Below are 27330 nucleotides of genomic sequence, written 5' to 3' on the forward strand. Positions count from 1 at the left end.
TCTGCAAGCCACTGCAGCGAAATATGGGTTTTAAACAGCGGCAGTTTCCCTCTGCTTCCCTTTACCTCTCCACCTCCTGACCTTGCAAGACACACTCTATGATCTGTCCCACCCTGCAGATCCCAGGACGACTTTGAATGCAGTGTCAATTCCAGTACAGTCGACGCGCAAAAAGATTATGCATAAGATAATAGTACATATTCTCGGCCAGATGAAATATAAAGCAATTTACCAATAAAAGTTGTAACAATTATTTTTATTTTCCTGTCAAAGCAGGGAGTGCTGCAGCTCTGCAGCTCTTATGGACGAGCCGCCCCTGTTTAAACTTCTACATATGAGAGAAAGAGGAAGATGATGACATTGTTTTCATAATTAAATATTAGCAATCAAGATCTAAAATACAATTGTTTTATTTAACCGCTTCCAACGTTAACAACAACACACAAATATCTTTAAAAATTCCATTACACTTTCTAATCATTTAAAAATGGCTGCAGAGTTCATTTTTAGTGTAAAAATGTCTTTGGATAAGGAGAGACAAAATTTAAAAGCAATTAAAAGGAATGTTCAGACAGCTGCATGTGACCAACAGCACATTAAACTAAAAAGGAATTAAATTAATTCAAACTAAAAAAAAATGTTCTATCTTACTTGGAAATAAAACATAAAAAAGATTCAGAAGTACTAAAATGCCGGTTATCACATTCCAACTTGTGTATAAAATGTGAGGGTGATCGGTTTTGTTTACAATCTTATGGTGTGTGTAGTCTGTATTATAAAACATCTGTCCACGTGACTTTATTTCGTTGCACGCATGCGCACAAAAATCCATTCACTGCGTCACAGCCCACATGAACTGTTGTCCCATCTGTTTCACCAAATCCGGACATTTTCTTGTTATAATTTCGTTGTAGTTCGTGCACCATTCATTCATCTTGTGCGACACCCCTTCCCCTAGGCTCGTACTGTTTTCAGAGCTCGTCGTGCTTGGGACCGGAGAACTCGTCGTGAGAGATGTACCCATTCTTGTCCTTGTCCTCATGCTGGAAGATCTCCTCAACCAACTTATCGTGGTCCTCCAACATCCTCTTAACATCCTCGCTTTCTGCAGCCCCTTCTTGGTCGGCGGCTACCATCTGCTTCTTCAAGTATTCACTCACCTGAAATAAAGAAAATATTAACACTCACTTTCATAAACAGTGCATTAATTTACATACATTTTCTCACTAGAATATTACACAAAGAAAAAGTGACAGGGGATTTGAGGAATTTCTTATTATTGCATGTAACATCATACAGAAATTAGAGTAAAAAGGAATTAGGATTAATAAATACAATTTGCTGTATGATTTTTGTGTGCCTAATGAACGGAATGAAATGGGCTAGGAAGAAGTCAATAATAATAATAATAATAATAATAATAATAATAATAATAATAATAATTCATTTCTTTATTATAATATTAATGTGCTGGTCAATAGGCATGGGCCAATGATATCCCAGCACAAGTAATACAATAATAATATCCTACAGAATAAACAGAATTAAATTTTGAATACAATTAATTTACAATAATAATAATAATAATAATAATAATTTGGACTCTTACTTTGAGAGAGGAACAGAGATTAAGGGTGTCTGAGAATAAAGTTCTTAGGAAAAGATTTGGGGCTAAGAGGGATGAAGTTACAGGAGAATGGAGAAAGTTACACAACACAGAACTGCACGCATTGTATTCTTCACCTGACATAATTAGGAACATTAAATCCAGGCGTTTGAGATGGGCAGGGCATGTAGCACGTATGGGCGAATCCAGAAATGCATATAGAGTGTTAGTTGGGAGGCCGGAGGGAAAAACACCTTTGGGGAGGCCGAGACGTAGATGGGAAGATAATATTAAAATGGATTTGAGGGAGGTGGGATATGATGATAGAGAATGGATTAATCTTGCTCAGGATAGGGACCAATGGCGGCCTTATGTGAGGGCGGCAATGAACCTCCGGGTTCCTTAAAAGCCAGTAACTAAGTAAGTAAGTAAGTAAGTAATAATAATAATTATTATTTATTTATTTATTTATTATAATATTAATGTGCTGGTCAACACCCATGGGCCAATGATATCCCAGCACAAGTAATACAATAATAATAGGCTACAGAATAAACAGAATTAAATTTGGAATACAATTAATTTTATAATAATAATAATAATAATAATAATAATAATAATAATAATAATAAATTTGAAATAAGTAAATTAAACTGTAATTAGGCTGACCGGACGTCCCCGATTTCTGGGGACAGTTCCCGGTTTTGAGTTGCTGTGCCCGGGGAGCAAATGTCCCCGTTTTGTCCCCAGAAGCTTTGATTTTGTTTCAATAAAACTTATATTTAAGTATCGTGATGGAACTGCTGCGATTCAAGCACATTTCTGAACCTTCTCAGTATCAGACAGAAGAACCGGCGAGCACAATAGAGATATTCTGAACTTTTGGGAAGATTTATTTTTTTATTTTATTGGGTTATTTTACGACGCTGTATCAACATCCAGGTTATTTAGCGTCTGAATGAAATGAAGGTGATAATGCCGGTGAAATGAGTCCGGGGTCCAGCACCTAAAGTTACCCAGCATTTGCTCGTATTGGGTTGAGGGAAAACCCCGGAAAAAACCTCAACCAGGCAACTTGCCCCGCCACCTGGTTTCGCAGCCAGACGCGCTGACCGTTACTCCACAGGTGTGGACCTTTGGGAAGAACATGACATCGTTATCTTTGGTCATCTTAGCATTCGCGTTGCGTGGAAGCGTTAGAACTGCCGCAACGTCCATTTGTAAGCAGTTCAAAACTGAGACATTTTGTGACAAACCAACAGGTGAAGAGTGGTATGATATTTTTCAACATCTCAAGAAAAAATTAATTCCGTTGAAAATCTTCTCAGAATAGTGTCATTAATCATGTGTCTTCCAGTCAGTGATTCATCAATTGAAAGACATTTCTACACAGTGAACTCAATCTGAACTGATATAAAGTCAGAAAAAAAAGTTGAAACAGTTAAAGCTGTATAGGAATGAAAAGATCCTTACAAAGATACATTCTTCAGACAAGTACTTGTAAAATGTGTGTGTTAGAGTTCAGTGTGTACAATAGGCCAATCATGTGGAAGATTTCCATGCATGCATCAGTAATGAAATTGAATTCTTAGTAGCTATAATTATCTATATGCAGGAGTTACGTGTATTTATGCATTTAATTCAAACCTTTAAGATACTCCATAAATTTAATGTGCGAAGTTCTATCATTGTATCTACTGTTACATGTATTTTCTACAACATTTCAACGGAGAGTGACTAGGTAAGCGTTTGTGGTTTTTCTTGAAATTACCGATCTCCCCTACTGGACCATAAAAAATATGGTCAGCCTAACTGTAATGTTAATCACTGGATGCATATAAATAAAAATGACAATAAGAATAAAAATAAAAATAAACATAAACAATCTTGAACGAAGAATTTTTCTCTAATCTATTATATATTATAATATGAGAATAATAGTGATGATACAATGAAAATTAAGTATAATTTCTGAAAGAATACATAAGTGATAAGTCATTGCCAAGAGCAAGGTTATTTCATTTCCACCCTGTGTATGCGGACTCTCCTTATGGGAATGGACTCGTTAACATTGTTGAGTTTATCGAATATGACGTAAGCATTTCCATGACAACCCAATCGAATGACAGTGTAATTTCCGTTTCATAAAATCATTTTATTTTTTCTAATAAAGTACGTCGAGATATACGATACACGACAAAAAAAAATTGCTGCTAGAGTATTGTAAATTAAGTGTAGTATTGTTAGCAATCATGGCCATAATAATAATAATAAATTTATTATAATATTATTGTGCTGGTTAACGGCCATGGGCCAATGATAGCCCAGCACAAGTAATACAATAATAATACAGAATAAACATAATTAAGTTTTGAATACGATTTATAATAATAATAATAATAATAATAATAATAATAAATTTGAAATAAGTAAACTAAATTGTAACGTTAATCATTGGATGCATATAAATAAAAATAAAAATAACAACAAGGATAGAATAAAAATAAAAATGAACAATCTTGAACGAAGAATTTTTCTGTAATCTATGATATATTATACTATGACAATAATAGTGATGATACAATGAAAATTAAGTTTAATTTCTGAAAGAATACATAAATGATAAGTCAGTGCTAAGAGCAAGGTTATTTCACTTCCACCTTGTATATGCGGACTCTCCTTATGGGAACGGACTCGTTAACACTGTTGAGTTTATCGAATATGACGTAAGCATTTCCATGACAACGGAATTCGAATGACAGTGTAATTTCCGTTCCATAAAATCATTTTATTTTTTTCTATTGAAGTACGTCGAGTATATACGCTGCTACAGTATTGTAAATTAAGTGTAGTATTGTTAGCAATCATGGCCATACAGATTTCCTTACTTTATTGCATAGTTACAATCCAGTGCCGTCCCTTGCAAGGTCGACTCAAGAGATATGTAGGTTCAGTCAAAGTAATAGCTAATCATTCAACGTTGTGCTTGTTGAATAATGACATATTAACACACAGCACTAAGGAAGCACTAAATGCTATTACTGTACTGTCGGTTCAACGCTTGTACATATTTCCATAATACATTAAAGCATCTGAAATTCTGTTTCTGGTATTTCCTTTATTATCAGCATTCTTGTTTTCCTTCAAGTGTAGTATTATCAGTTGTCAAAACGATTAGAACTCTCGTATGCTTACTACATACCTAACGGTAGTATCCGGTAGGGAAATACAACAGTGGGTCCCATGGTAGTCGATTTACAGTACAGTACGATTATTTAGTCCTGAAAGCCACCGACAATGTGCGCCTGGGTCAGGCGAGTCCATTTACTTACGCCAAGGGGTGTTCGGGTTAGTCAATCGCTTGCATTCAGAGCGATCGGATGCCACACGTGCGGTAGAGTGGTGTGTTTCCAGTACAGTTAAGGCCCATTCACAATGAAAATTAAACATAACCGTAACATAAACACAGAAGTTTGCGCCCAGGCTACCAAATGGGATCATTCACAATGATTCACATAAGCATTGACATAAACATTACCGTAAGACGTTAACATGAAAGTTTGCAAACTCCAAATTTTCATGCTTATGCTTACGTGATTTGCAAACAGAACACAATCGTGGAGCGCTGAAGTATACGACAGAATATGAGAAAATGGCGTCGTTGTTATGTTTCCATGGTTACCAAGTATGTTTGCGGTTATGTTTATGTTTCCATCGTGAATTATGGTATGACTTCTTGATTTTACCGTAACGTTTATATTCGTAAGTTAACGCTTACGTTATGTTTAATTTTCATTGTGAAAGAGCCTTTAAGCTGTACTGCATTTCTTTACCGACCGGTCGCTCTTATCTCGACTCCGGAGCTCTCCCCTCTACTCCTATTACTTCCCCTCTTTCGCGTCGCCGAGTCAGGACTAAATAATCGGTCTGTACGTAAAATAACCCTGCCCCTGATAGAGGGCTACGGGCAAAATTTAGCGACTATTTCTCGCCTACGCACAATTTAGATGCTCAATAACATCTCCAATTGAAAGCATTATTAAATAAACCGTAACTACTACTATCAGCTGGTTGATAATTCTACATAAAATATTTGGCGCGTTGCTACTAAAGAGCATGCTCGAAGTTAATTGAGAAATAATGGTGATAACAATCAACTACAGAATGTAAACCAGTAAACGAATGATAAGATAAGTGAAACACCATAATGCAGGATCAGAAACAGACTTCAGTGTATTCCACCTTGTACTGCAATTTAACATTTAAAACGTTTCGGAGCTATGCACAGGTTCTATCATGAGGACAGATAGGTACGACCAGAGGGGTTACCTACTGTGTTGGGCTTGTTACGCCAGGCTACTCCAGGGAACTGAGCCTCATGGAATCTGTATTTTTTATTTTAGTAGGTTATTTTACGACGCTTTATCAACAGCTTACGTTATTTAGCGTCTGAATGAGATGAAGGTGATAATGACGGTGAAATGAGTCCGGGGTCCAGCACCGAAAGTTACCCAGCATTTGCTCATATTGGGTTAAGGGAAAACCCCGGAAAAATCTCAACCAGGTAACTTGCCCCCGACCGGGAATCGAACCCGGGCTACCTGGTTTCGGTCAGACGCGCTAACCGTTACTCCACAGGTGTGGATTGGAATCTGTATGTACTTAGTTTCGAAAAGTTGGACATATTAAATTTCAGGACGCGGTGGAATTAACAAAAGTCTATTTTTGATCACATTCATGGTGAAAGCCTAGGTGGAAAGGGATTAATTGGGGTCAGAAATGAATCAGAGTGGGGAGTTAAACATAAAAGTCTAATGTGGTCGTTTTGTGAACAGTTTTTGAGATCTTAGAATGTAGGCTTTCACAGCCGGCGTCATTAGGATTGGTATTATCCGGGCTAGAGGGCCATGGTCTGTTGGTAGTGTAACCAAACGTTTCGTCCACTACTCCGGTGAACATCTTCAGTGGCGTGGTACACGGAGCTGAGAGATCTGCTGTGTGTACCAAGGACGACTTATTAGTACCAAGTTGGTTCACACAACAGATTTCTCCGCTCCCGTGTATGACGCCACTGAAGATGTAACACGTGTTCAAGTAACAGAAACGGTTGAATTGCAAAAATGTGTACAGGCACAGTAACTAAACACGCCACAGAGAACATTAGTGGCTATGCATTTCCTTCTTCCACTCTACTCTTGCTTCAGACTCCTTCTATCTTCACTGAATCCACGATTGTCACGTCTTCCTGTTACACACTTTGTTACACATCTTCAATGACTTTATGATCAAACCGTAGATGTTACGCAACAAATCAAATCAACATTTGTTGATATCTGCTATACAACAATCCCCAATACCAGCTGTTCAATATCTTCCATTTTCCTGGAATATGCATTTCAAAATTAAACTAAAATGCTATGTTTCTCAAAATTCTTTCAGAAAAGACCACAATATGATATCAGATTTTCATGTTTAACTGACTGCCCTAATTCATTTCTGAAAAGAATACTATTTATTTCGCTATTTTCGTATAGCAAGTAAGATATTGGAAGAGTAAGTGCAAACGTTTTGATAGCTGATAGATAAAATCAATACGAACTGAAAATTCCTCCGGAACTTTTCCTTTCTCTAACAGTTCATCCTGTATTTAGTAGTACTGGCCTCTAAATCGGGCTAGCATGTTTCTCGAACGAATACAATATTTAAGCGCTTGCAGAAATAGACTCTCCGCAGAAAGGGGTAGCGTTCTATTCCTCCTAAAGACTTTCAATGAATCAGCCGCTCTCAGTTCCTTTACCTGGAAGTCCTTTTCCAAATGTATCAGAAAAAAAACCTCCCTGCTTTACACTGTTCTTTTTAATTAAGAATTGATTAGACGTCAGGAGTGTTAGAGTAATTATGAATTTACTGTTTCCACTGTCGAAAACTGTATCTGTTGATTAATCTATCTCTAATTTGCTATCTTTTAATGCCATTCATTTAATGCTACGGAGCTGTGAACACAAGTTTTCGTTTAAGGGGTTAGGTACAGCTTACAGCAGTAAAATGTTTGGAAATATTCAACATTTTTTTCCTCCATTAACTGCATCTTGTATAATAATGAAAATTGGTATGTGTAAAACACTGTCGTTAGAAAATAATTGCAGCATTGAGATATAGGGACACCATTAAATTAATGAAAGTTGTAACAATAGCATATTAATATACAAAAATTAAATATTACAGTTGAGAAATTGTTAGGGGATGGAATCTGAACTCCTGTCCCGAATATTCATTATCCATCCCAATAGATAGCTTATCAGTTAAGTATAAATTTTATTAATAAATGAAGACAATATCAATCACATTTTTAAATGCTAATTGTAAGGAAGTAATACATTTTAAATGACATCAAGAGCAAGCTGTGAGCTTATCTTACAAGAATTTGCACAAATCTGTTCCTGAAATGAAATACCTTGGTAACATTCTAAGATAAACTATTGTGGCGAAACACAATACAGACTAACTAACACTAGGTAAAGTTTTGTACATTAAAATACAACTAATAAAATACCGCAAAAATAACAGACAGGAACTTATATTGCTTGGGGGATCTTTCGCACTAACTTGCGATTTCGTCTTCCTTGTTGTAGTCTACACTCAAGACCACTATCTCTCAGCGACTTTCGTGACACATCTTTTCACTTATTAATATTAATTTGTCGGGATCTTTCTTTTTTAGGTTTATTTAGTCGATCAATATCTACCGTAGAAATCGTCACTGTTTTGCAATCGTCCATTTTACGTAATAGATCAACCGAAACCTGATACACAGAGTTCAAGTACCCAATATTCGTAAAGAGAACAAACTCCCATACAATAACTCCCGATACGATGTAAACAACTGGATACGCTAGATATGTAGTGACATAAACCGTTGTTCCAACCAAGAAATTCATGGTTGTAACTCTGACACAGATATTGAAAAACAGTTTTTGTGACAGCTGTGTAAGAGTAGTCTATACACAGCATTATTCCATTACTTACTTACTGGCTTTTAAGGAACCCGGAGGTTCCTTGCCGCCCTCACATAAGCCCGCCATACGTCCCTATTCTGAGCAAGATTAATCCAGTCTCTATCATCATATCCCACCTCCCTCAAATCCATTTTAATATTATCTTCCAATCTACGTCTCGGCCTCCCCAAAGGTCTTTTTCCCTCCGGCCTCCCAACTAACACACTATATACATTTCTGGATTCGCCCATACGTGCTACATGCCCTGCCCATCTCAAACGTCTGGATTTAATGTTCCTAATTATGTCAGGTGAAGAATACAATGCGTGCAGTTCTGTGTTGTGTAACTTTCTACATTCTCCTGTAACTTCATCCCTCTTAGCCCCAAATATTTTCCTAAGCACCTTATTCTCAAACACCCTTAACCTATGTTCCTCTCTCAAAATGAGAGTGCAAGTTTCACAACCATAAAGAACAACCGGTAATATAACTGTTTTATAAATTCTAACTTTCAGATTTTTTGACAGCAGACTGCATTAAAAAAAATCGAATTTGAAAAATTGTAACATAGACTGTTATTGGGCCCAACGCTTCAATTAAAAACTTTAAAGGCATCAAAGAACTCAACAAACTAGCACTACATACCGCCTTGATACTATTCCGAGCCAATATGGAACCAATGCTAATGTATGGAATAGAACTTATTTGAAATCAACTAACGATCTCGGACCTGAACGTCATGGAAAGAGTCAAAAGCAAGATTCCTGAAAAGAATTATCGGAGTCTCAAAGTGGACACCATCGACACTAATACACGAGCCGTTCCTGATAGAAGACCTTACGCTAACAGTTGTCTTCTATTTTTCAAGAGATGGAGCTTCTTAGGTAAAGACAAGAACAAAAAATCCTCTAGTTCAACAAAACAGATGCCATTGTGGACCGTAGCTAGACAGGTCCAAATGACATAAGCAGCGCATGGCATCACATGGTTTCCACCACAAGCTACGTAAAAAAAGAAGTAAAATAAAATATTTCCACGAACCCTCACCGAGGAATGCGTATGCAGTCTTTATGACAGACTCTGTTGTTACTACCATCACGCCAGTGTATAAAGAGAACTAAACTCCTAATGGAATACAGCAGCCGCGGCGAAAATGCGACTCACGAGCACATTGTGGCTCGCAGTGCTTTTCTCTCGCTTCCTACCTACAACCCCCACCCTCTTACTCACTGGAGTCAAACTCCGTTCTATTTGTATTTGTCTCGGACCTGCGAGTGGCGTATCGTCGCAATATCTCTCTCGAAACCATGTACCTCTACAAAAAACGAAAGTTTCAAGTAGGATGGGAGGATGCATTCTTTTGCTTACAATATGATGAAAATATTAAATGTATGATTTGTTCACAAATATTACTAGGAAAACGGTTGTATAACATAAAACGGCATTATAAGTTACTACATGTTACTGATGAAACATTAAAAGGTTAAGTGTTGTTATTATTGTTATTATTATTATTAATTGTTAAAAAATCGCACTATCCTAAATGGTTTTCAAACGATTTACGTCAGCTTATTAAGAAAAAAAATAAAGCTCATAAAAATTACAAAAAATATAAAACTGATCATCATTATCAAATTTTTTCTAATTTTAGAAAACAAGTCAAAGCCATGATTAAATCTGATAAATTCAAATGGTTACAATCAATTGATGATAACCTAAAGCATGAACCAAATAAATTTTGGAAATATGTAGAAACTTTTCGAAAAACAAATAGTAATCCCACAGAACTAATAATAAATGGCGTTCACATCACAGATGAAAAAAAAATTGCAAATGCATTTGCTTGTCAATTTAAATCTGTTCAACAAAATTGTAACTCTAATTTTATTACTTATGATTCTAATATCACTGACTGTTTGTCCCTGCCTAATATTACATTCGATGATGTAAATAAAGCTATTAAAAAACTAAAGCCTAATAAATGTAAAGGTACTGATAGCATTCCTAATTTTATAATCAAGGGTTGCTCTAATATTCTCTTGCCTGTTTTAACTTTTTTATTCAATCTTAGCTTAAAAACAGGAATTTACCCGTCACTTTGGAAGGAAGCATCCATTATTCCAGTTTTCAAAAATGGTAATAAAAATAGTGTTACTAATTATAGACCCATTTCTATCCAAAACAATTTTTCTAAAATTTTTGAAAAAATTATTCACAAACACATTTCATTTTATGTCAAAAATAAGATCAATTCGGCCCAACATGGATTTACAAGAGGGAAATCTACAACTACTAATTTAGTTTCCTATCTTAATCTCATAATGCCTATAGTTGAAAATCAAGGTCAAATTGACTCAATTTATTTTGATTTTAGCAAAGCATTTGATGTTGTTCCTCACAAAATGTTATTAAATAAATTAAGTAATTTTGGTCTCTCCACTAACTACGTTAATTGGTTTGAAAATTATTTAACAGATAGACAGTCTTGTGTTCGACTAGGTAATTCTCTCTCGGTTCCATTTAATAGTTTATGCGGTGTTCCTCAAGGGTCTACATTGGGACCTCTCTTATTTTTATTATTTATAAATGATATAAGAAAAAGAATAAGTTCTAGCTGCCTTTTATTTGCGGATGATCTCAAAATCTTTCGCAAAATTAATAGTTTGGTTGATTGTCAAATTCTTCAAAATGACATTAATTCAATTTCACAATGGTCTGTTGAAAATGGAATGAAAATTAATCAATCCAAAACTTCTGTTATTTCCTTTTCACGGAAAACTATCTCCCTAAAATTTAACTATTCTCTCAGTAATGTCGTAATTACTAGGACAGATTGTATTAGAGATCTTGGTGTCCTACTTGATTCAAAATTATATTTCCATGATCATGTGCAATATATTTATACCCATTCGTTAAGAATGCTTGGTCTAATTAGGTCTATAACTTATTCTTTTTCCACTCCTATGTGTTTATTAATTTTATACTATACGTTGGTTAGATCCAAGCTTGAATATGCATCTGTTGTATGGAACTCCATTACTTCCACTGACTCGGCTAAATTGGAGAATATTCAAAGAAAATTTATTTCCTTGTGTTCTTATAGATTTTTACCAAATTCCGATTATAACTATGAGATTAAATGCAATTATTTCAATTGCGGTTGTTTGTTCAGCAGACGTCAGGATCTTGATTATTTATTTTTTGCAAAGTCATTAAGGGTGATATTGATTGTGAATCTTTCATAAGCAATATCAGTCTTCGTATTCCTGCTAATGGTTTAAGATTTCATAAATTGTTTTATAATAAGAATCCTAAATCTCTGTCTCCGGTCTGCAGATGCATTAAATATGCTAATTTGCATGGATTCAACTTGGATCCATTTAATGTGTAGTATATCTTTGAGTTTTTAACTCACTGATCTTATTTAATAATTATTTGTCCATTTTATTTCTTGCATTTGGTCAATTGATTAATGTAGACTATTCCATTATTTCAATTATCTCATTGTACTAATTTTATAATTTTATAATTATTATTTGATCATTGATTATGTAGACCATTATATTGTTTGTATTTCATCTCATTGCCATTTTCTATCATTCATTCTCATCATCATTTGTTGTTTTGTTCTGTTTTGTATCGTGCAAAACTGTAATTGGCCTTGTGCTGTTGTTTTTGCACGTTAATATTCTAAATAAATAAATAAATAAAAATAAAAATTATTATTATTATTATTATTATTATTATCATCTCTGTACGTCGATTCTTTTACAGCAGATGTACGAATAACGCGGTTAGATTTTAAATTTAAACTCACAGATTTACAATGTGACGTTAAATGAAAGCTAGATCTAAGGACTTGACAGATATTGAACTTTTCAAATCTTTGGAAAAAAATAATATTTGAAGCTTCGTTCTTTCGCTTGCTCTGTTGAAGCCATGTTCGCTGTAACTTACGTTTGTGAAAAATTATTTTCAACAATGAAAATAGTAAAAATCAAATTTAGATCACGACTGACAGACAAATACCTTCGTGATCAACTACGATTGGCAGTAAGTGACATAATTCCTGATTTTGAAACTTTGTCGCAGAGACATTCTGAAGACAGTTAATTTTAGGTTGTGATTATGTGTCCTATGTTTTCTTGTTCATTTCTTTCTTCGTTACACGTCCTAAACATTAACTTTCCCTTCGGTTGTCCGCCTCCCTCCATAGGTGCTATGCACGTTGCAGCTTACACAGTGGCTCGGCGCACCATGGCCTTTTCGCCACGGCTGGAATACAGCAAAGAAGGTGCAGTGACCTATCATGCACATCTACCTACCTATCCATTTATCCATCCAACCACCGATTTATCTGTCTATCTGTCCGTTCGTTCGTTCATATGTCTATCGTTGGTATTTTTAAATTTCATCTTAATACTAGTTAAGCTAAAAGAAAAAAACTGGAGCGCGTAAAACACTACTAGATTCGAAATGCATAAGCGACTTATATTCCTTTCATTGTCCTCTACTACTCAATGAAATATTTGCAGTTATTTCCCTAATCCCAGGCCCGATTTAGGTGTAGTCCCGCTCCTAAGCAGTGCTAAAATTTATCGCCTCTCAACTTCCACAAGCAGTTTATAAGCAGCTATTATACAGGTCACGTTTAGTTTAAATTAGATTTATATTATATTTGTATTCTATAATTTTGAAATATATATAGTCCTACTTTTCACGTGCGATATTATCCTTCTCTAGTGTTAATATTATATTATATAATTCCATTGCCGCTGTAATTTAAATTTAAGTTCCTATTTTATTTTACTTATTTATTTTTATTATTATTATTTTTTTATTTTCTATATTTATCTTATATTAATAATGTATTATATAATTTCTGTAACTGTAATTTAAATTCTATTTCCTATTTTATTTTATATTCTCTTATAGACCTATTAATATTATATCTGAACTGCGACCGAACACGAGCGCTGCTCATTCGGTCTCAAATTTTGTTAATACTACTGTATCTCCTGTTTTATATTGTTTGTATTATTTTATTTCTATTTCTCTTGTTTGTTTGTAATTATATTCTTTATTGTGTATATTTAAATTAAATGAAATATTACAATTCATCATCATCATCATTATCATCGCCGCACTACAGCCACACATGGGCCTTGGCGTCCTCAACAATTCTTTTCCATATTTGTCTTTCCTGTGCCTTCCTCCTCCAATTTCTCACTCCCAATGCCACCAAGTCATCCGTCACGCCATCAAACCATTTGAGTTTAGGTCTTCCCTTTTTCCTATCACTCCAGTTTCATTAAAAAGCAGCTTCTTGGCCATTTCGTCTTCCCTCATTCTCATGAGATGACCAAGCCATCTTATCCTTTCTGCTTTTATAATCGCCACTATATCCGGTTCTTCATATAATTATTGATATAATTCCCGGTTAAACCTTCTTCTCCATATTCCTCCCTCTTTAATCGCTCCATATATTCTTCTTAAGATCTTTCTTTCGAGAGTTCCCAGAGAATTTTCCTCTCTTTTTGTCAGTGTCCAAGTCTCCGTTTCATAAATCAACAACGGTCTCATCATTGTTTTATAAATTCTAGTTTTAATCGTACAAGAAACATTCTTATTAAAATTCATAAAACAATAAATTACTGGAATCAAAATACTTGCATCTTGCTTGTGAATTATAAAGATTTTCTTCTCACTTTTTTCACAGAGAAAGCATTGATGATGTAATCTAAGTCGACCTAAAGAAGCACATCAGATTCGATGCAAAGAAACATATTCAAACTTATTCATGTTGAAAGAAAGCTGATTTGTGAAAGGCACGCTGTGGTTTATTTTTAAACACCCGCTTTGTTGGTGAAATAATTATTACGCTGGGTTAAATCCAAAATCTCTCCGCAGTGCATATGAAGAGAAGGCATATTATATCACTGTTGATAGTGATTCGTCCGTCGGATGGGGACGTTAAGCCTGGCGGCCCTCTTGATGCTATTCGACAGGAGTAGGCTATGTGCCGGCACCGGGTTTCCCCTTCTCCCTTCCTCATCTTCATCTTCAACATCATCATCATCATCATCATTCATTCCAGATACTACACTTACACATACAATCACCTTAGTACATGACATAACTCTCCACAGATACACATCATGTACAGCGTGACCCGCCGAAGTGGTGTACAACTAGAAAACGGGTCACAGTTCTGCCATCTATCCGCAATATGCGGAACCCGAATCACGCAAGTGAAGTGGGTAGGTATTGGATACACACACACACAGTATTTTTTACTTCGATAGGAAATATAAAGTAAATTGAAAAATAAACTCCAACTCTTTGCGGAATAAACTTTTCATATCTAATTATATAGTGCATATGTGGAAAGTGATTAAATAGTATTGTTGTTGTTACTATGCATAGCGATAATATAATAAATTCACATCCAATTTTATTTTCAACAATGCATTGTTGTTTATACAAGCAGTTAAATTTAAGCAGTTTCATAATATAATAACGTGATACCAGCATTACAATGTAACTATGCAGCTGCACACTTTCCTTTCACTCTCTCCGCGACAATGCGATAACAAAACAATCCCCAACTTCCACAAAGTCTTCAAGAACAAACTTCAGAAAACATTTACCAACAAATGTTTTAAAAATAAATTTCACTGTAAAATGAAAATGAATGAAGAAAAATGAAGAGAGAGAGAGAGAGAGAGAGAGAGACAATGCCGCCCCCCCCCCTGGAAACCGCCGTCCTAGACAACAGCCTAGGTTGCCGTAAATCCGGCACTGCCTAATCCTTGAATAAATGTGTTCTAATACGTGTTTGTCTACAAGAATTTTCGTATCTATTACAGACCTATCTACAATACATTCTTTTATTTATTTTTTTCCAATCAACGGGAATAGGGAATTAAATCTAAAAATAAAAGGGAGAAGCATTTAGGACTTTTTTTTAATTGGCTATTTAACGTCACTCTATCAACTAGTCGGTTATTTAGCGCCAAAGAGATTTGTGATAGCGAGGTGGTATTTGGCGAGATGAGGCCGAAGATTAGACATAAATTACCTGACATTCGCCTTACAGTTAGGAAAAACCTGGGTGGGGGGAAAACCGAACCAGGTAATCAGCCTAAGCGGCAATCGAACCCGCAGTCCACACCTGTGGAGTAACGATCAGCGCGTCTGACCGCGGAACCAGGTGGCCCGGGTTCAAATCCCGGTCGGGGCAAGTTACCTGGTTGAGGTTTTCTCCGGGGGTTTTCCTCAACCCAATACGAGCAAATGCTGGGCAATTTTCGGTGCTGGACCCCGAACTAAGTTCATCTTCATTTCATTCAGACGCTAAATAACCTGAGATGTTGATACAGCGTCGTAAAAGAACCCAATAAAATAAATAAAAAGTCGAACCCGCGTTCGAACGCAATTCCGGATCGGCGGGTGAGCGTTTCAGCCGACCGAGCTATGCCGTTAGCAAAAATAAGTTTACAAGGCGCGTAGCGTTAGGGAAATTGAGGTTAGACTAACTGGAATGATTGTAGAGTATTTCATTTCTATCAGTTGGTAACTCCATATCAGTTGACAGTGCATCACCATCTTGGCGACAATCGCCAGTTACGGACGAAGAAGGAGTTTATGCTGTTATTGGAATGCGAAGAAAGTGTTAGCCACAAAAATTCATCATCGGTTGGTGAAAATCAATGGAGAAAGTGTGATGAGTCGTCGAAATGACGAGTGGCTGTAAACGCCGTATCAGGCTCACAACATGTCACGACAAAGAACTAATGAACGTGCTATACTGAAGAACACAAGGTTGACAATGAACTATCTTCAGCGTGATTTTAGTCTCTCAAATCGTATCACAGCAAAGTCTTTCTCTTTGGACATGTATTCCAGCCGACCCTCCATCTTTAACTGGCGTTGGCGGATGTCATCAAGACCGTGCTGCTAAGTACAGCTAACTAACATGACTTTACCAACTGACAGAAGTGAAATAATCAAATCAATCTAGCGTCAGTTTTACTGACGGTACACGCTTTGTAAACTTACTTTGGTATGTCCCTCGTACGCCATGGTCGCCCAGAAGAATTGATGTAACCGTTAAAGACTGAGATAGGACAATGGTTATCTCTGATAAAAAAAAACACAATAAAAGTCATCATGGAAATTATGTCAGTTGCAGTTGAAGGCTTACTCTGTGTTTAGGTAACAAGAACTAGAAATGGAGCCTACACGTGTCTCGAGTACTGTCTGTATAAAACAAGTCTTCCTCACCTCCTCTCTGGACAGCATTAGGTCCTTGTCGGCGTCGATTTCCTTGAACACGTTCACTGGTGGAGGGGTGTCACCGATGTTGATCAGGTCTACTTCAAAAGTGAGGGTGGCACCTGCAACACAGTCATTACATCAATTGTATAGCCAAAGAAGAGTTAAACTCACGTAGTTATCTGTTTACAATATGAGTTAATAATACTTCCTGCAATATCTGCATCGGCTTGCAAGTTTTGTGTAAGTAGTAAAGGAAAGGAAAAATTCAACACTCAATATAAAACATGAGTTAAAGTGTGAAAAAAACGTCGTAATGGAGTTTATGTCGGCCAGATTATTTTTTCGCGTAGTATTGCCCTTTTTGTTTTTGGTCAGAGTATATCATCGCCACTATATGCGTAATAAGTAGACAGTGGATGCGGGATGACTTAAGCAAAGTGAAGTTGTTTCGTATCGGAGTATATGGCACGTGCCGCGCCGTCCGTCTTTTGTGTACCTGGCGAGTACAGCAGCGTACAAATATTTAGTATGCGTTGAATATGTTGTGCTCATCCATTCATAATGGCAAAACGTTAAATTCGCTCAGAGATACGAAATGCAATTAAGAAGTATGAGAGTGACATTTTATGTATTAACGAAGACAATATCGTGTGTAATGTATGTAAAATTGAAATAAAAACCAGAACAACTCAGGCTATAGAGAAACATTGCAACAGTACATCGCACAGGAAATGCGTTGAAATGAAATCTGAGGAACCATCTACATCATCGCCATCATCATCATCATTATCATCATCATCATTTAGTTGTGCGGGTCTAACGACACGTGCAACATGATGCTCACTACAAATATTCCTCTAAAGAAATTGAGTGATCCCCATTTTAGAGATTTTCTTCAGAAATTCTCTGGATACAAAAACTGTTAAGCGATAGGCGAAGACGATTCAGCTTCGACAACTTACGAGAATATATACTGTAGACGTTTACTGCAACGCTGGTAATTGCATCAATGATGACGAGGGGTGAACCTTGCAAGGTGTGTACTACAGTACGTTATTTTTATTTTCCTTCTGACTGTACGAAGATACAGTAGCATGTTGACGTCGTCTGTTTACGTTTAAAACCTGTTGAGCCAATGGTCTGAATGAAAAAAATGTAACATATAGTAAATGTGCACCTACATTCAACGATAAGTCATCCCGCATCCACTATCTAGTAATAAGACTTATGGTTTTAGTTCTAGCCTATGTTCAGACCTAAGCGTAAGTCTGATGATTAATGTAGAGTACACAAGAAATCAATTCTTACAATATAGAAAACAAAGTTACAAAGCATTATTCCTGCATCAGTGCGTCATAAGGCCTCTGGGAGAATCGTACTGCAGTAAATTACCGAAACAGTATAAAGTTAAATATTGAGGTCAACGTTTAAGACAATACAGGGTCATTCACGAGGATTTACCGTTCTTTACGGATCTTACTTCCGAAGACATTCTGAGCAAAAAATGTCAAATAAACATGAGTCCTATTCTCAATATTTACAGAGTTACGTTTCGTTATTGAAACGCATTGCTGTGAACGCGTGATCTTGGTCAGCGTGCAGTCAGCAGCCAGCGCGAGCGCTACGGAAACCAAAGATAGCCGTATGCAGTTACGTACCGCGACGAGTGCCGTTCACAAGCGTGCGGCCAAGTGTACTCAAGCGGACGGCCACATTTTCTAAAATGTGTTGTACACTCTCCAAGACTGTAAATTAGAGTGCAAAATTGAACTGCAAATAATTAAGTCGGGGGAAGTAGTGTGATTTGTAATAATTGTTGTGATAAGTGCGGAAGAATAATGTTTTTATTTTATTTTAGTTGGTTATTTAACGATGCTGTATCAACTACTAGGTTATTTAGCGTCGATGAGATTGGTGATAGCGAGATGGTATTTGGTGAGATGAGGTCGAGGATTCGCCATAGATTACCTGGCATTCACTTTACGGTTTGGGAAACCTCGGAAAAATCCCAACCAGGTAATCAGCCCATGCGGGGATCGAACTCGCGCCCGAGCGCAACTTCATATCGGCAGGCAAGCGCCTTAACCGACTTGAGCGATGCCGGTGGCTAAGAATAATGTAATTTTCCAGTTAAAAAGAGAAAAAGATGTCTGTACGAAGAAACTAAGGAGTTCACAGCACATTTTTAGCTTCATAATAGTTGCAAATTAAAGAAATGATAGTCTACTTCTGAATGGTTCATTCTCTATTTGTATTATTCTTTTACCTTCAAAGTAAAGAAAAAACGTATTTTACAAACAACTTTAAATTAGTGTAGCTCTGAAAATATTGAGAATATAATTATATAATTTATTTCCAAGAAATACTCTGCCCAGGCATCCTCCAAAAACACAGAATAACAGACATATAAGAATAATAACGATTACAGTAAAATATATGAGTCAAATTGAAATGTGAACTAGAAGCTTAAATTTAAGAAATAATAAATTTGCACATATATTGTAACAATCACACACTAATGGATAGAAGGGGGGGGGGATTACGATATTCCGTATAAATGATTTTTCAGAATTGCCACTGACCCTTTACTGCTAGAAGTAATTATTTTTGGAATGATGTCATCGATTCCAAATGTTTTGATAGTGTTTACAGTTGATCGTGGGATGGTGCCCCTCGCTCCGATCATTAAACCATGTACTTCCCAAGTCCCTTCCATCTGACATTTTTCTCGAAAATACGGAATAGTAGGCTCATAAATTTGTTGTTTCTCTTTGTTGACCTCAGATGGTTGGGTCTGGCTCATCTCAAATCTAACAGTTGGGTCCAGTATAAAGCCTTTACTATTAGTCTTGTCTAGAGCCACGATGTCCGCTCTTCTAATTCCGCTGCCTTCAGACGCAACACAGTGCACCTCTTCATGGACTATGTTTATATGACTTTTTTGCTCAAAATGTCTTCAGAAATAAGCTCCGTAAAGGATGGTAAATTCTCGTGAATCACCCTGTATATATATTCCACCCAAAACTTCTCCCAACTCCGCAGTTCTGTTCATGGGGGAAACAAACCACCCGCCAAAAAGGATAGAAGTGAAAATAGACATCTGACAATTAATATGAGTCTGTATGCGCACGTATACAACATACTGGATTTTTTTTTCTCAACCTATGAAACAGTCATTAACAGCAAACTACACTTGGGCACATTCCACAGTAACGACCACTTGTGTAGACATTTCAAAATTATGCACTTCATTAAAACTCTCACGAAAGACACAAAAGCAGTTGAAGAACACTTGAACGAGGCTTTCCTGTACCGGCGGACGCTTCATAATTACACAACGGTCACTGCATTCCAGATCGCCATGTTAGCGGTTCGCCACGGCGCGCGGTGAAGTGGAAGTGCGGGAGAAATAATTGCGGTACAGGACTTCGCACTCGACAGATTTAACTAATAAATGAAAATTAAGTATTTCATCTATATCTACAAAGCACTGTTAGTCGAAGGGTTAGTTCGTCGGAATTCCAAGCTTCAACGGGACCAAATCCTGGCGAGTTTACAGCTTCTACCAAAAGTTTAAGGACACTCCTTCAAAAGTGATTTTTTCACTCATGTCCTTATACTCACGTGAAACCTTGTGATGTTTATAGCAGGGATAAAATGCTGTGAAAAATTGAATTTTTTACTTCAAACCCAGTCTATCTTCCAAACTGTGGATTTATTTTATTGGGTTATTTTACGACGCTGTATCAACATCTAGGTTATTTAGCGTCTGAATGAGATGAAGGTGATAATGTCGGTGAAATGAGTCCGGGGTCCAGCACCGAAAGTTACCCAGCATTTGCTCGTATTGGGTTGAGGGAAAACCCCGGAAAAAACCTCAACCAGGTAACTTGCCCCGACCGGGATTCGAACCCGGGCCACCTAGTTTCGCGGCCAGATGCGCTGGCCGTTACTCCACAGGTGTGGACTCCAAATTGTGGATTATATAACAATTTTTCTGTTATTTATTTTATTTTATTTATGTCTATAACAGGTGAAAGCCCCAATTACAATAGACAGTACAGATTTGTTTTAAAAACACAGAATTGCATGTAACATGAAAAAAGAGATAAAACAGAAACAAATGCAAGATACAAGTGTAATTACAAATTAAAAATTAAAAATAAAAAAAAACAAATAGATATTACCTAAATAAAAGACACAGATATAGATATAAATGAAAAATACCAAATAAAAATAAATTAAAAAGAGTTAAGTATAGATATCATAGCCAAAAATGTAAAATGTAGCTATAATTGCAAATTACATAGTAAATTTAACACTATGTTAATAAATTCAGTATACAGTATTATATAGTAGGACTAATAGGCTTAATTTATTTATTTAATTAATTCACCACTACAGAACACGTGTTCCAACCAGCATGATACCCGACTACAACTACAACCAACATGCAACTAGAATCCAACATATCATGAAACCGTTGCTGTATATAACTTTTTCTTGTACATAGTGTACGATAACGAGAAATCTAAATCCTGTTTATTGGATAGATGATTGTAAGTTCGAAGCATTAATAAAAGTGGAGACATTTTATGAGATTGTGTTTTTGATGTCTGTAAATAAAAGAGAGATCGCTTTCTCAAATTTGATTTACCAATATTGAAACTAATTAGCTGTAGAAGATCAGGGTTGTCTATTAAACCATTTATGGTTTTGAACAAATACTTATTGAAAACTTATTGAAAAATTACATTTTGTGTAGGAAAAAATTAATTGCTCCAGAATGGGATTACTTAGATCAGTGAATTTTGGGATAGAGTTACACATATCTCAAAGGTTTCTTGTGCAATTATTACTTTTTGTTTAAAAAAATTGCGACAGTTCTTTCACGCATTATAATCTATATTTTGTTCTTTTTTCCTTTAGGAAAAAATGTTATTTTCTAAAATTCCTTTGTGTTTGAAATTAGCGATAAATTGACCCGGGAAGGTCACTGCCACTTATATCACAATACTGGAAGTTGGTAATACTGGTCAATCAGCTTATTCCCTCCATTTTTAGTAAAAAGCTGTGGAGTTTGCTACAAGTGTGGGAAGGTTAGATTTCTTTCTTGAAACAGTGAAAATGGATCGAAATTTAGTCAGAGTGGACGTGAAGTGACAGATTATCCAAACTACAGGTAGTAACACCACCTGTAGGCTACTTTGGATTTGGTCCTAAAGGTTCAGAGTTAATTTATAGTCAGTTTTTGCAAATCTAGCTTATAACTCGCTGTGAAGTTGATTTGAATAATTTAAAGGAAGAAATTTTTCCGGGGCCGGATATCGAACCCGGGACCTTTAAGTCACACAGTGTTAGTGTGCACTCACTGTTAGATGCTTGACGGTTTGTCAGCCCACATTGAGGTATGTGGAGATAAAGGAGAAAAATTGAGTCGATATAGGGTAGAGTTTCTGGGTAGCTCAGTCGGGAGGGCATTGGTGCGTTTAGCCAAAGGTCCCGGGTTCGATATCCGGCCCCGAAACAATTTTTCCCTTGGAATTATTCAAATCACTTCACAGGGAGTTATACCCGAAAAGCTACATTTGCATAATACACGTCACTGTCCGTTAACAGAAAACCACAATTTAAGTCACACAGAGTTTGTGTGCACTTAGTGTTGGATGCTTGACGGTTTGTCAGCCCACTTTGAGGTATGTGGAGATAAAGGGGAAAAAATTGAGTCGGTGTCGGATAGAGTTCCTGGGTAGCTCAATCGGGAGAGCACTGGTGCGTTTAGCCAAAGGTCCCGGGTTCGATATCCGGCCCCGAAACAATTTTTCCCTGGAAATTATTCAAATCAGCTTCACAGGGAGTTATACCTGAAAAGCTAGATTTGCATAATACACGTCACTGTCCATTAACAGAAAGCCACAATTTAAGTCACACAGAGTTTGTGTGCACTCAGTGTTGGATGTTTGACAGTTTGTCAGTCCACTTTGAGGTATGTGGAGATAAAGGGGAAAAAACTGAGTTGGTGTCGGGTAGAGTTCCTGGGTAGCTCAGTCGGGAGAGCATTGGTGTGTTTAGCCACAGGCCCCGGGTTCGATATCCGGCCCCGGAACAATTTTTTCCTTGAAATTACAGTAGAACCCCGATTATCCGTCACCCTATTAACCGATTGTTGGATTATCCGTCTGTCATTCTCTCTTTTTTTGTTGCAGAAAAAATATTGAGTACTGCACAATACATTAGTACGTATTTTTTTATAGAGAGCGATATTACAAGTCTTTGCCCCTACACATTATGGTCTACTGTTCGACTGACCTGTTTAATTTCTCTGCAAAACGTCTTCCAGAAGTGCCAAAAGAATACATGTTGTGCTAAGTATCGAAGAGAATTGCATATAATTGAGTGGTTTTGGAAAAGAGGAACTGTGGTTCATCTCACATCAGAATACGAGAGTTACAACTGTGCGGATTTAATAAAAAAAAAAAAACAAGGATAAAGTGTACAAATTACTTAAATCTATAACATGAGACCTAGTTCTATACTTTTCCTATCTTTCCACAGAAATCCATAATAGGAAGTTTCATTGAACCTCAGAAACCAATCATTGATATTCATTCATTCATTCATAGTGTTCTGTCACTGCAAACCCAGCATTCTCCAGTCTTTCCTATTTTCTGCCTTCCTCATAGCCTCCGCATATGATCCATATATCTTAATGCTGTCTATTATTTGATATCTTCTTCTGCACCGAAATCTTCTCCCGTTCACCATTCCTTCCAGTGAATCCTCCAGCAGACAGTTTCTTCTCAGTGACCCAGTCAATTCCTTTTTCTCTTCCTGATCAGTTTCAGCATTGTTCTTTCTTCACCCACTCTTCCCAATATAGCTATTATACTTAAAACTTCTGATCCACTACCTAATGTATTAAAACACATGACCACGGAGAAAATTACGAAACTGTATTATGCAACACTTAATTTATGAAAGTCTTCTATGGTACGGATTATCCGATTTTTTTCATTAACCGTTCAGCCCACCCCCTTCATTACCACGGATAATAGAGGTTCTACTGTATTCAACTCAGTTTTTTGTTTCTCCTGTAAAATTTTCTTTTTGTTAGTTAGCAAGTTTACACTCTAAGCCGACGATATAGGATCATATCGCCAGATGCTGCACACGTATCTGACGCACATATTGGGCAGAAGATGAAGTTGAGAGTCCGGAAACAAGCCCAAGTGAAGGCGGAAATATTTCATCTCGTCATAACATAAGAAAGCCTTAGGAGTCCACCCAGACTCTCATAAAATTGAGTAACGTGTCTTTGCCGGCAATAAAAAGTGGTGCAGAGTGGTGTTGATCACGACATCTTTGTATTTGCTGGTCAAGAAAGAGTGGGAAGCTGTCTACCAATCTCCTATGTGTATCAACAGCGTTTAGACTAACTGCTGAATATCTCTTTATTCTTATTTATGGATTTGTGCACAATGAATATCTATGATTGACCCAATTCATAAGTGGCGCACATGAGTTCTAATTATTTTAGTTCTCAGATAATACGAGGTTTTTAAAACATGGAATCATAAGATTATCTTCTTAATTTATTTTTAAAATAAGAAATAGTGCGAAATAAATACAAAAATATTTTGTTCAGATTCTAGTATTTGCCGATGATATGATTGTAATACAAGATACTGAAACAAAACTACAAAGAGCAGTATATGAACTAAATAAAACATGCCAGAAGCATAACTTTAACATATCAAATACAAAAACAAAAGTAATGGCATTTCAAGGCAAAAATACTGTAATATCTAAGATTGAAATCTATACTAATAATAAATCTGTAGCCGAAATTTTTCTGGTAATTTTCGATTTTCCAAAAATAATTGGTCCTAACATATATAATTAACCACCCTGAAACCGAAAATCGCATTTTTGAAATTTTTGTTTGTATGTATGTCTGTATGTTTGTTACCTTTTCACGCGATAATGGCTGAACCGATTTATATGAAAACTGGAATATAAATTAAGTTCGTTGTAACTTATATTTTAGGCTATATGACATTCAAAATACTTTATTTAAAAGGGGGGTTGTAAGGGGGCCTGAATTAAATAAATCGAAATATCTCGCTTATTATTGATTTTTGTGAAAAATGTTACATAACAAAAGTTTCTTTAAAAATGATTTCCGATAAGTTTTATTCTTTACAAAATTTTGATAGGACTGATATTTAATGAGATAAATGAGTTTTTATATTAAAATAACGCCATCTAAGACGGTGCAATGAATTAAGAACAAATGACTTCGTCTATAAGGGGCCTTGGACAACAACAATCGAAACAGGGGCCTTGGACATCAACAATCGAAAGCTATTAAACATAGCCTACAGAGAATGTTTCTGTGTTTGTATGAAGTAATATCAGAAGCTAAATTAACCGATTTGTATAATTAATTAATATTTCACCATTGGAAAGTGTAGTTTCTCTAGATGGACATAATGCCATAATGTTATTACAGTAACGTCTGAGTAAATCGAGGACAGGTAAGATTAAAATAGCTTCTTACGCACAGAAAATTTGATAGGCTATTTTGTACATTCCTTTTCTGTATTTCTTAAAATAATATTTATGTACACTCATTTTAATCCCAGAGAATTAACGAACAACGAGAGTGTATTGATTTAGTATGCAGTAATAGTATGTTAGCTTAGCAATCCATTATTTTATAATTCAAATTTTAACTATGCTCAATTGAATCGTGTTAAAATACATAAGATATATATATATGCAATAAATGCAATGCAAAAAAAATTGGGTAATGAGCGAAGCAGATTATCTTGCGCTGTTGTAAAAGTTGTTCCCTGGATCAAACGTCCTATTTTAATTACGTAATTACTTTATATTTATTTCTAACAGGTGCAGCGGAGCGCACGGGTATGGCTAGTAGATAATAAAGCAGTAGAACAAGTAACAGATTCTAAGTACCTGGGATGTGATGTAAGTTACAAAAAGGATAACGATATAAAAATAAAATTACAATCATTCCAGACAGTATGTGACACAATTAATAGAACTTTGAAGAATAAAAGCAGAAAGAAAACAAAAATGAAATTCTACAATGTAATGGCAGTCTCTACTCTTTTATATGGAAGTGAAAGTTGGGTTACAACAAAACCTGAAGTTAGTAAAATACAAGCGGCAGAGATGAGATTCTTGCGGAAAGTAAAAGGATGCACGAGATTAGATAGAATTAAAAATGAAGATATTAGGCAGGAACTAGGAGTATACCCGCTTATTGATAAAATAGACAATTACAGACAAGATTGAAAATTACATGTAGAGAGAATGGACCACTACAGACTTCATAAGAAAGCTATAACTTATAAACCAAAAGGACGAAGAGATCAGGGACGACCGATGAAAAGATGGAGCGACCTTTGAAGCCGGAACGGCCAATTGCCCATACCATGAAGTGAAGAAGAAGAAGAAGAATATTAATTGCTTACACAATTATGTCACCAACCGAAATCTTTCTCAGGAACAAATATTTTGCGTTTTTAAGCATGAAACTCGAGAATACACGATTAGACTGCAGACTGTAGCTAAAATTAAACAAATGAAACAGATTCAAAATATTATCGTCAACATTTAGCCCATTTGCCGGTTGACTAGTGCCATAATGCACTGATTTCACAATTATTCTGGCGCTATACAGACTAAAGCCCGTATTTTACCGATATGTATAACTCCATATTATAACAAACTTGTGAATCGTTAACAAAACTATTTGTTAATGCAGTAGGTCTACATCCGGGTCGTAAAAACGTTCGCCGTAATTTATATTTATGGAAGCTACCGTTAATTTTATTACCGCGTAATGAGAACTAATATACAAATATTTATATGACTTTATTTTTGCAGGCATATGTGCGAGGTGCGAATACTCATATAAAAAGGCTATTCAGGTACTGCCAAGTACGCAATCAGATATTAAAAATGACAACTATACGCCACGAGATATTCAGTGAGTTTGAAAAAAGAGCCAACGAATACAAAAATAAATGTTTCACACTGAGATGACGAGACAAGATCTGTTAAATGATTCTACTGTGGATTCAATTCATACGTGTGTTACGACTTGTCTGTAGATCATCAGATCCATGATCACACGAATTAGCTCCCCTACACTTATAAAAAGACAAAATTACGGAATGATGACAATGTAAGCACAGTCTAGTATATACAGTCACGAACGTTATAATTATGTCACGTATTGATATCATTGTCCCGCGCCGTGGCGTCGCGGTCTAAGGCATCCTGCCTAGGACTCGCGTTACGGAATGCGCGCTGGTTCGAGTCCTCATGGGGGAAGAAATTTTCACATGAAATTTCCGCCAGTGTATGGGACTGGTGCCCACCCAGTATCGTGATGCACTTGGGGAGCTACGATAGATG

General features: G+C 36.2%; 1 protein-coding gene across 1 annotated transcript in view; it reads right to left on the reverse strand.

The window, feature by feature from the left end:
* Positions 1-553: 553 nt before the first annotated feature.
* Fkbp14 (peptidyl-prolyl cis-trans isomerase Fkb14) overlaps positions 554-27330 on the reverse strand; it is a 201591-nt gene continuing 174814 nt past the window's right edge. The window contains exons 3-4 of the mRNA XM_069833436.1: positions 16888-17000; positions 554-1160 (exon numbers count right to left, since the gene is read on the reverse strand). Of these exons, the coding sequence (XP_069689537.1) occupies positions 972-1160; positions 16888-17000 (302 nt within the window). The 3' untranslated portion in view covers positions 554-971. The remainder of the gene's footprint in view (positions 1161-16887; positions 17001-27330) is intronic.

The sequence above is a fragment of the Periplaneta americana genome, chromosome 1, assembly GCF_040183065.1.
Source record: "Periplaneta americana isolate PAMFEO1 chromosome 1, P.americana_PAMFEO1_priV1, whole genome shotgun sequence".
Taxonomy (NCBI): domain Eukaryota; kingdom Metazoa; phylum Arthropoda; class Insecta; order Blattodea; family Blattidae; genus Periplaneta; species Periplaneta americana.